At 45.2% G+C, this 11,678-nt stretch overlaps 1 protein-coding gene across 3 annotated transcripts in view; it reads right to left on the reverse strand.

Annotated features, from left to right (window-relative positions):
* ZKSCAN1 (zinc finger with KRAB and SCAN domains 1) overlaps nt 1-11,133 on the reverse strand; it is a 37,640-nt gene extending 26,507 nt beyond the window's left edge. For 2 of the 3 annotated variants that reach the window (XM_059036788.2, XM_059036785.2), the window contains exons 1-3: nt 10,988-11,133; nt 1,809-2,326; nt 1,409-1,562 (exon numbers count right to left, since the gene is read on the reverse strand). In XM_059036788.2, the coding sequence (XP_058892771.1) occupies nt 1,409-1,562; nt 1,809-2,234 (580 nt within the window). In that variant the 5' untranslated portion in view covers nt 2,235-2,326; nt 10,988-11,133. The remainder of the gene's footprint in view (nt 1-1,408; nt 1,563-1,808; nt 2,327-10,987) is intronic. The other variant, XM_067012137.1, reaches the window with a different exon arrangement.
* Nucleotides 11,134-11,678: the final 545 nt, after the last annotated feature.

Raw genomic sequence — 11,678 nt, forward strand, 5'->3', positions numbered from 1 at the left:
CACATGGTTCAAATGTCAGTGAGACATTTACAAATGTATAAAGGTCTGGTGGTTGACACTCATCTAATAAAAGACGTCTACAACACAGGATCACACTAACTGTGATGTGCAAGAAAAACTGGAAAAATTTTAAACAGCAAAATCAAAATCCTCCCTTGCCAAGTAACGTTAGGTCTTGAAATGTTACTGGTGAACAGATGACGTTACAGCTCTGCAAAGATACTAGAAAAACTAATTTGAAACAGAATTAGTAAACCTTGTAACTATTTCAGAATATACAGTGATAACATAAGCTGAAGCAAAGTGTCGAAAAAGATCGAGTCCCCAGCACTTTAACCCTCTGGGAGCTGGGAGACACTCTGGAAGAGGAGCAGCACACAGAGAAACTGAGAAAAAGTGCCTACGCCTCAATTCCTTCAAGAACTACTTACGGTGTAACAACTGTACGTTCCAGGGTCTGGAAAGCTGTTACTCTGGAAACCTGAAGCCCTAATCTGGCACTTAAAACCACGAAGCTCCTCCTCCATTTCCTGACTTCACCTGGTGGAGTGTGCAGAGAGCTCACAAACCCTACGAGGACCTAACGGGACTGGGCGGAGAGCGGTGGATAAACATCACAGCACACTGGTTGGCTCCCAAGGCTTTCTCCAGCTTACGAGCGCTGGCTATCCTGCAGAATGCACCGAAGACAATACTTCCTTAAGCTCTAACATTCCTATCCTGAATGTCATCATAAATAAACACACTGATTAAGGACTGTGCCTTTGTCAACTCTTGCTGAACAACCTACTTTTAGCATGTTATTTTTTTTCTTTTACTGATATTCTAGGTATCGACTTTGATTTTAAAATTGGATAAAAATATTGTTAATATTTCCCTCAAAGGAAAAAAAATTCAACTGATTTTTATTGACATGACCCTGAAGTGGTTTTTTTTCGCCTCATGTTCCTCAACCAAAAACAAAATATTTTTTCCATTCTTTGGAATTTTTCAAAGTAACCTAGAAATAGAGTGATGTTACACAGCATTTTATACATTTTAAATAAAATGAATTGATAAATGATCCTTTTAAAGATAATTTACGACACACTAGAGTGTTGGCTACATTTCATCTCTTCCTAGGACTTTCCTGTAAAAAAAAAAAAACAAACCTGCTAGACATCCAGAATACTAACAATTCAACAAATACTATAATGTCCACCCAAGTTCATTATGCACATTTCACTTACCTCCTTGGTAACATTATTTAACTCCTGAAATTGGTCTGTAAGTTATATTTCCTCTGATATTTAGTAATAACGACAATAGAAATAAACATGTTTCTCTTATTACAGGCATTTAGCAACAGAGGGCACCCCCATCCTGAAGAGTTTGCTTCTTTCCCCCTATGTGAAACCTTGCTTCTTACCTCGTGGTTGTAAGAGGCGGGGTTTCCGAGATGAATGCTTGAAATGGGACTGGGTGGCCTCATGAGGAAGGTCAAAGCTCGAGGACTCCTGTACTGGATCCAGAGGCACCATCCCCCTTGCGAGCATCTCAGGTCCATGAACTTGACCTGGGACCTGAGGACAAACAGGTTGGGCTTGTGGGTAAATCACCTTTTAAACAGGAATTTAAACAAACGAAAAAAGACAGTAAATATACCAGTGGCTGCAGGAAGGACAGGGCCAGAATACTTTTTAATATCCAAGCAGAACAGGATCAAAGCACCACGAGGACTATGAATATGAACCTTAAGTAACTTTCTCTCTGCTCCAGTCTCAAAGTCCACGTGCTGCTCACACATGACAGGTGTCCCCTCTTCTTACCTGCTGTCCTGATAAATCCAGCTCCAGATCTTCCAGAAGGGTCACAGCCTCCTCCCCACTATCGGGACGGTATTCCTGCAGCCAGACCTGGAGCTCCTTGGGCAGGATGGAAAGGAACTGCTCCAGCACCAGCAGCTCTAGGATCTGCTCCTTGGTGTTTATCTCTGGTCGCAGCCACTGGTGACAAAGTTCCTTCAGTCGACTCAGGGCCTCTCGAGGCCCAAAAGTGTTCTGGTAACAGAAGTGCCTGAACCGCTGGCGGAAGATCTCTGGGTCGGGAGGAGGAGACTCCTGCAGACTGGCATCCTGCCCCCACATGTGCTCTTCCTCATCTTCCTCTTCGACCTTCACTATCACGATGCCGTCCTTCTCCTGGGCAGCATGGGGGGACAGACCGGTGGCTTCCCTTGACTCAGCAGTCATCATTCAGGCTCAGGGACCTGACTTGATCCAAACAGGGTCTGTGCTCTCCTTTCTGTCCTGGGAAATGTCTTCTGATATCTGTTTCTGTACTATTCCTGAAGGAGTTTAAAAAAAAAAAAGAAGTTATTGGTACATTTATGAAAAGTGACCTGTGCTGTTAATACTTCATACAAGACTACACATCAAGGCATTAAAAATGCCTCTGGGGGCTTCCCTGATGGCGCAGTGGTTAAGAATCCGCCTGCCAACACAGGGGACATGGGTTCAAGCCCTGGTCTGGGAAGAACCCACGTGCCGCGGAGCAAATAAGCCCGTGCACCACAACTACTGAGCCCGCGAGCTACAACTACTGAGCCCGCGTGCAACAACTACTGAAGCCCGCGCGCCTAGAGCCTGTGATCCACAATAAGACAAGCCACCGTGATGAGAAGCCCGTGCACTGCAACAAAGAGTAGCTCCCGCTCGCCGCCACTAGAGAAAGCCCACGCACAGCAATGAAGATCCAACGCAGCCAATAAATAAATAAATAAATAAATTTTTAAAAATGCCTCTGAATAGCAAACAGGAAAAAAAAAAGCCTCCAGAGCCACACTGTTTTCCCTGTCACTTTAGATATTAAGGTTTGCAAACAAACTTCCAACTGGCAAATTCCCCCCTCAGTGTTTGCCTGAGCACCGTCCCTCCAGGAGGAGGGCAGGCTGTGACATCGTGTGTTTACACGCTAAGCCCAGCGAGAGGTGAATGTTAGTGGGGTGCCAGGCACCCGCTTCAGCAGCACGCTAGCCATCTTACCCCCTCCCACGACACCCCTGGAGCACCATCCCACAGATGACACGACTGCGGCTCGGATGGCTCATGTGATTTGCTCAGGAGCAGGAAGCTACCTACCTAGGAGAGTCAACACTCAAGCCACATTTGAAGGCCAGGACTTGCCAACCCACCGTCTAGTTATTTCTATTATTTTTATGGGTGCCTTGGTCAGTACAAAATGATCTACTTTGGACAGAGAAAGAAAATATCAGAATATCTATTTATATTTTAAAAGTGAGAAAAAATAAACCATATTTAATGTACAAATGGACACTACCAAGCTCACTTGGTCTAAATGCTGAACTGTCACATGTCCCACATGAGACAAGCGTGGAGGAGGTGAGCAAAATGGGTCAAATGATACAAACTTCCAGTTATGAAATAATTAAGTCCTGGGGATGTAATGTACAGCATGGTAACTACAGTTAATAATAATACTGTACTGCACATTTGAAAGTTGCTGAGAGTAGTTCTTAAAAATTCTCATCAAAAGAAAATAAAATGTAGAGGGCTTCCCTGGCGGCAAAGTGGTTAAGAATCCACCTGCCAATGCAGGGGACACGGGTTCAAGCCCTGGTCCGGGAAGATCCCACATGCCTCGGAGCAACTAAGCCCGTGCACCACAACTGAGCCTGCGCTCTAGAACCCGTGAGCCACAACTACTGAGCCTGTGCGCCTAGAGCCCGTGCTCCGCAACAAGAGAAGCCACCGCAATGAGAAGTCCATGCACCGCACCGAAGAGTAGCTCCCGCTCGCCGCAACTAGAGAAAGCCTGCATGCAGCAATGAAGACCCAATGCAGCCAAAAATAAATAATAAAATAAACAAAAAAAGAAAATGTAACTATGGTGACAGATGTTAACCAGACTTATTGTGGTGAACACTTCGGAATATACACAAATATTGAATTGTTATGTTGTACACCTGAAACCAATATAATGTTATATCTCAATTACATCTCAAAAAAAAGAGAGACAAGCAGCTTTAAAGATTCTTTCAGAGAAACTACAATTAGGGAAATACTAACGATACAAACACACACAAACAAGAAAACTGCACAGCAATTTTTTTTTTTTTTTTTTTTGCGGCACGCGGGCCTCTCACTGCTGCGGCCTCTCGCGTTGCGGGGCACAGGCTCCGGACGCGCAGGTCCAGCGGCCACGGCTCACGGGCCCAGCCGCTCCGCGGCACGCGGGACCCTCCCAGACCGGGGCACGAACCCGCGTCCCCCGCATCGGCAGGCGGACTCTCAACCACTGCGCCATCAGGGAAGCCCTTGCACAGCAACTTTTAACTCAGCCAAGTTAGAAGGTAAAAAAAAATGTGGAACTAAATCAAACTTAAGAAGTCAACCGATGGGCTTCCCTGGTGGCGCAGTGGTTGAGAATCCGCCTGCCGATGCAGAAGACACGGGTTCGTGCCCCGGTCCGGGAAGATCCCACATGCCGTGGAGCGGCTGAGCCCGTGAGCCACGGCTGCTGAGCCTGCGCGTCCGGAGCCTGTGCTCCGCAAAGGGAGAGGCCACAGCAGTGAGAGGCCCACGTACCACCAAAAAAAAAAAAAAAAAAAAAAAAAAAAAAACACAAACAAACAAACAAAAAAAAGAAGTCAACCGATAAGTGAGAAAGTAGCTGCTTAAAAAAAAAGTGTGAGGAAAGATCTATTATAAGAACAGATGTGTGTTGTTATATAATTTTAACTGCCAAAAATGATACTCAGTTTCCTGGAAAATCTTTATTATCTACACATTTAAAAAACTTGGAAATATTTCCTAATTAGTTTAAAAATCTTCCAAATGAGGATTTTTAGTGGGTCTTAAATCTGTTTGTTAAAATTATAAAACACCTTTTTTTAAAAAATTGGAGTATAACTGCTTTACAATGCTGTGTTAGTTTCTGCTGTACAACGAAGTGAATCAGCTATACGTATACATGTATCTCCTCCCTCTTGGACCTCCCTCCCCCCCACCCCACCCATCTAGGTCATCACAGAGCGCGAGCTGAGCTCCCTGTGCTGTACTGCAGGTTCCCACTAGCTACCTATTTTACACATGGTAATGTACTTATGTCAAACCTAATCTCCCAATTCATTCCACCCTTTATAAAACACCTTTTGATTAGTTTGTAAGAACAGGTGATTTAAGGGCATGGAAAATGGAAACGTACTAGCTGAATTTCAAGAAAAAACATTTAACATGGTTGGTGGATAGGATCAATCATGAGTTGCTAAGCAGAGGCAAATGTGTCGCTTCCATCTGAACTGACAAATCTTTGTGAAGCATCTTTTTTTTTCCACCTCTACAGCCATCAAAATTAAGCATCAAATTCAACTTTTAGAGACAGAGCATCCAATTGCTCTATAACAATGAGATAAGTCAAGAGTTTTAAATTAGCAAAGTATTTTTAATTACATGGCTCTCACTGAAAAATTATTAGTAATTTTGATGGAAAAATGATCATGTACATTGAAAGCACATAATTTTTTCTAGAATAGCACAACTTAATGTATTTTTTTAATTATACAAAACACTGGTACATGTATGTAATTTTTCTAAGTAGTTTTTACTGACAGGAACGTGTGACCAGAAAAGTTTGGAGATGACTGTTCTAATCGCAAAGAATATGATTTTAATCTGAGATTTATCACAGGATTAGTTTTTTCTCTCTCTTTCTTTGGTCCTTAATGAAAACCAGAAATCTTTATTGAAACAGCAGTCTATAATAACAATAAAGAATATTATATTCAAAAAGGCTTTCTACATAAATGTAAAAACAATGTGGGAATTAAGTCATTTCTCCAATGATTTTAAACTGGTAAAAGTCCTGTTGCAGACCATCTTCTAGCCCTTCCCATCCACTCCTTCAGACCTGTTTTGCACTCCACCCACCTTGCTGCAGGAAATGTACTGTTTTTCAACTTCAGAGCAGCAGCTTTACCTGGAAAGTCCTTACAGTTACGAGTATTCAATTTCCTAACCATTTCTGCAATCTACAGTATGCAAAGTGTCCTGCTAGACCGAGGGGAATAAAAAGATGAGAAGCACCATTCCTATTTTTACACAAATAATCACAGCACAAAGCAGATGTGCCAACAGTTGCAGGAGGTTACAGCCTGAGTGCTGGAGAAGCCCCGAGGAGTGACTGACGGCTACAAGGCAGCTTCCAGGAAACAGCCCCCCTGGAGCTGGGACCCTGAGAGGAAGAGGCAGTGAGTAGGGAGTCCAAGAGATCACTCCTTTGGCTAGCTTTCTCCCAGCTGGAGGCTAAATAATTCCTGTAAGGCTTAGCTCTTTATTTCATTCTGAAAAGTGAAAATAGAGCCTATCTCTTCCAGCTAGGCCTCCCAGAATTTTCTTCCACCACCCTAATCCAGGCTCCACATCTCCTGCCGAGACTAGGGCCTTAGCTCCATACAGTTTCTCTAGCGTCCACTTCTCCCCTTTCTAATACGAACACCATTATCAAGGTCAACTTAGTACTGCCAAAGTATGCTTCCGGTCATTCCCTCCTCCCCCTCAGTCACTGTCAATGAATCCCTGACATCTACCGATTCAGTGTTCCCACAACACACCCCACTGGACCTTTCCGCTCCCATTACTTTCCTCAGTCGTGATCCCCTACGTTTCCGTCTACCGGGCCCGTTACTGTTCTCCAAGCATAGGGTGCGACTCTGCATCTTCACCCCTTTGCTGGGACCAATCTCCCACCTTTATCCACCTCTACTGGCCAAATTTTCACTCACCCTTCAAGATGTACATTTTCTTCTGACATTCTGAATTAAATAAGATATCTTCCTCCTTTGAACGCCCTTGGTACTTTCTCTGTTCCTATCTTAGGCACTTCTACTCTCCTTGTATCATCATCACTTTAGTTGCAGTTCCTATCTCCACCTCCCAACTAAGCCCCTCAAGGACAAGGACTTTTGTTTACTTATCTTCTGGGGAACTGGGGAGACTGTTAAATGGCACAGAAGAAATAAGAACAACTCAGGGACTTGCCTGGTGGTCCAGTGGTTAAGACTCCGCGCTCCCAATGCAGGGGGCCCGGGTTCAATCCCTGGTCAGGGAACTAGATCCCACGTGCCACTACTAAGACCCAGCACAGCCAAATAAATAAATAAATATTTAAAAAAAGAAAAAGAAAAAGGAAAGGAAAAGAAAAAAACAACTCAAACCGTTACAGCTCCCCCTGCCGTCTTATTGCCTTTAGTGGCAATGAGTGATCAGACAGCCCACGAACATCTTATCAGCTAGGCGCAGAATCTCACCTTCCTTGACTCCTCTCTCCTTACATGCATTCAGTCTCCAAGCACCAGGGAGAAGTAATTCTTTGTTCATATTTATTTTTCTACCAAGCTCCGTGGAGGCCAGCATCCTCTCTTTGGTGCCCTGCCTTCATCCCCCGCCAGTTCACCTCCCACCTTTCTCTCAGATCTTCTTCCTAAAACTCTAGAGCCTTGCAGTCAACACTCCCCAGCACCTGGGCCCAGTTTCCCCATCAAGCTTCATTTCCCATGAATTTCTCTCCCTCCCCTGCATGAACCTTTTCCATCCAGCAAAATGAGTCTACTCAGTACTTCCTAAATACGTCTTGTATTTTGAACACCATCCTTTTCTCCCGTGATAATGCCTGGGATTTCCCTTCCAGTCTTCTCTGACTTTTCAAATCCTACTTATCCTTCAGAGCTAAGCTAAAATGCAACTTGCCCCTCATCTGTTCAAGAGGCCTCTAGTAGGCATTATAGGAAGAACCGATGTTAACTGAGTGCTTTCTCAGGCATTTCACACAACACCCTCAGGAGGTAGGTACCACTGTCGTCTCACTGTATAATGACAAAACTGAGGTTTACAGATGTTAAATAACATACCCAAGGTCACAGAGCAACTGAATGGTAGAGCGAGGATTTGAAATTAGGTCTGTGGGACCCCCTCAGTTCAAGCTCCAACCATCATACCAAACTAATTCTGTCCCAACGTGTGGGGTAAGGAAGGGCTTCTGTGGACACACGGATCCTTTCGAAGAGGAAGGCCTATGAAGGATGACCACTCAGGAATGGGCCTCACCTGCCATCCACTGTTTTCACTGGAGAGCTGCGTGACTAAGGAGACACGGCAGGAGATGCAAGTGGGAATCATCTAACCTCTAACCAGGTGGAACCTTCAAAAGAGACAACTGAGCAGAGCTAGTGCGGCATCTAGCCTGGTGTCAGAAATCTCATTCATGAAAATTCTGTTCCATCTTAGGCATTTAAGGAGACTAAAGGAAAGGAATCCTAATTTGTGCCCACACCTTAGCCAGTTTTGAAGAGTAGGATCCTCCTTGGGTCAGTGGGACTCAACAGGAAGGGATTCTGAGGAGGAAGTGAGACCTAAAGGGACAGAGATGAGGGCACGGTCACAGTCCCTCTTCCCCCAATTTCGACATGTACCCTCCCCACCCCAACATTTCTCTGCTCCTACTTTGGGCAGGAGGAAAGTCACAACAGTGGCAGAAGGGCTGGGTTTTATTTTAGGTTTCAGAGGATCTGCGCACACAATCTTTTCTCCTCTCTCTGAACTCTAAGCCCTAATGGTCTCCACCAAGCATTTGTTAGTCAAGTTCTTTCTCGGTAATTTAATTTTTCATGCTGTCTTCTTCGACTGGACTACTGTTAAGAGCAGGCGTCTTTGTACCTCTTAGATCTCTTAGTATGACCTCTTTGCAAGCACTAGTTTTTAAAAAATACTTGACTGAATGTGACTCTTTTTGGCCCATTCATACAGTATTCAAAGTTGCCCTCAAATTACAGGCATGGAAGAGTTTCACTAAGCTGCATTACCACTTAGCAGCTGATTTTAGGTTAGTTACTCTAAGTACAAATGTTTCTTCTCTGGGTTAAAAAACAGTATTTGTCTCACAGAGCTGCTGTGAGGATTATAGGAGTTAACACATATGAAGCACTTAAAACAGTCTCTGGCATTTAGTAGGCACTAGAGAAGTGTTTTAAATTTTTTCAATAAACTTAAGAGATGTAACTATACTTTCCAATTTTCAGCCTGCTTAAAAGATTAAGCAACAGGAGAAATCCTGTAATAGTGAAAGTAGCACAGGGTGGAACACCTGAATTCTAGTCTCCCATGAATAAGAGTGAGTCCCTCCCTGGGTGAGTTATTTAACCTCTTTGACATCCAGTATCCTTATCTGTCAAATTGGGGTGGGGTGGGGGAGGGAACAGAGGAGCCGAAAACTACCTCTAGGGTCCCTTTGAGCTGAAAACCATTCTGACACACTATCCGATTTAGATAAGATTACCCCGAGTACCTGGGTCTCCCCGAAGGTAAATACGAAAGATTTTCTTACAAAAAAGGCTTGGAGTTACAAGCTCAGTTTATTCCAAAGGCTATTTTCTAAACAGGCCAGTATCTTTTCCAGGGCACAGTCTTCAAAGTTTAAACTGCCTCCCACCCATTTCTGAACAGAGCTCTAAGATGTTTTTAAAACCTGAAAAAGCTACCTTTAAAAGACAACTAGCTACCCAAAGAATACTGATACTCAGAATGAAAAGGTGACATTTAACATAACACTCATCTGTATTTAGAAACAATAAGTTAGAAAAGATTTAAATGCTTAGATCAAGTAGGGAATCAGCAAAAGACTATGATATTAAGTAGCTAGCTTCCCTCAGCAAAAGACTGATATTAAGTAGCTAGCTTCCCTGTTTGTATTTTAAGATTGGTGAAAACTGCCTGAAATAATGAACAAACATCGTGCGTAGTAATTCAGAGATAATATAAACTTGGAGAAACATTCTGGGGCAAATGATCATTATAGTTCCCTAAGTAACAAAGCTATTTCTCCACACGTGGCTGGCAAATACAGTAACAGGGCTTTGCTGACTGGTTGCAATGAATCCACAATTCAATTCGACAACTATTTACTGACCACCTCCAATCCGCCTAGCAATGGTCTGTACAATAAATGCTTTCTTTGGTCCTAGGCCATGTAACAGCTGCTCTCTATAATGAAAGTATCTTATTGAGTACTGGAGGCACTGCAGGAAACGGAGGGCAGGGGGTCAGTGTCAGGCTGAACTGCAGCTGAATTTTTCAACTACATTGACCAAAGCAAATTATCTCAAAGTTGGAAGGGCCTTTGGAGAAAACCTAGTTAATTTGATTGATGACAAAACTGAGAGTTGGCGGAAGTGTCTTATCTTATCCAAGGTCACTGAGTCTCCTAATGGCCCCGCGAAATCTCCACAAATTCCTTTCACTCTTCACCCCTTCCAAGTCAGGCAGAATAACTGCTACCCAGAAATGGAAAATCCACTTCATCTACCGGACAGCTCGTTTTCAAAAGCCTTCGAAATAGTCCATAAAGCTGAAAGAGAGTGGGATGTACATATAATCTCTACTAGATCCAAATTTCTTCACCCACTCTGACTAGGTTTCAAAAGCTCTTTAATCACCGCTCGGGGGTTGGGGTGGGGTGCGGAGAAGCAGGTGATCTGGAAACACGTATGCGGCACCTTGAAACGTGCCCATTTCTCAGCCTTCCGCATGTTTCACCTCGAGGTCCTGCAAGGACCCCGAAAAAAGAAATCTCTCACTGGAATCAAAGCAAATGGCGACGAAAGCAGAGCAGAACATTCAGACAGGGGTCGGTTCGCCCGCGACCCGGTTCTCAGAAACGTCTAGCGACGATGACGACACTGCAGGAGAGGGGCCCGGAAGGGGCCAGCAGACGGCCTCCCAGGACCCCCGGTCAAGGGCCGTCGCCCCCTCCCCGCCTGGGCCCGCGGTGGGGAGGGGACGGCCGGGCCTGGGGCGGGGACGCGGGCACGGACTCGCGTCACGCTGTGCCCCGGCCGCCCGGAGGGGACCCCGGGGCCGCAGCTGCAGAGCCCACCCCAACGCACACACCCCTGCGGCCCCGCCCTGCCCCCCCAGAGGCCGGCCCCAAGTCTCACCGTGAGCCCCGGGAGCAGCCTGGGGGCGCTGGGCGAGCAAGGGGAGCTCACTCTGGGGCTCAGGCCGACCGAAGGGCGCCGCGCACGGATCTAGGCCCTCCTGACGCCTCGACACAGACACAATGAGTCACAAAGGCCGGAAGTGTGTCAGCACCTCGTCTTCCGGGACTGCGCCGCGCTTCCGGGTCCTCTCTAGGAGCGCGGGAGGTTTTGGCATCTCTGTTGCCGAACGCTGGACCCGTCCACTGCCCTGCAGTGGTCCAGTCTCCCGCATTGGGGTCTCCGCCCTCAGTCTGTGCGCCCCGTGTGAAGGCTGGGGACGAAGAAGTGATTCAGGCCTTTCGAGATACAAACAGACTGTCCAGTTCTGACACCAGTCCATCTGATAATTCGATTTCTCCTTTTTCATCTCGGGCAGTCCTTGTAGTAATTATAGTTATTACCAAGCAATAATAATACTTAATAATTGTATGTCTGTGGCAGAGGAGCTGAAAGAAGGGTGTACACAGAGGAAGGTCAAAGTGAAGCCAGCGGTGGCTGTTTTCACAAAACTGCCGTAGTAGTTTCTCTCGGGCCCTGAAGATGTCTGACAATTGAGTGGGTGGTTTTTTTTTTAAAAAAACGTAATTTATTTCTTTTTGGCTGTGTTGGGTCTTCGTTTCTGTGTGAGGGCTTTCTCTAGTTGTGGCGA

The sequence above is a fragment of the Kogia breviceps genome, chromosome 14 (assembly GCF_026419965.1).
Source record: "Kogia breviceps isolate mKogBre1 chromosome 14, mKogBre1 haplotype 1, whole genome shotgun sequence".
In the NCBI taxonomy this organism is placed as follows: domain Eukaryota; kingdom Metazoa; phylum Chordata; class Mammalia; order Artiodactyla; family Physeteridae; genus Kogia; species Kogia breviceps.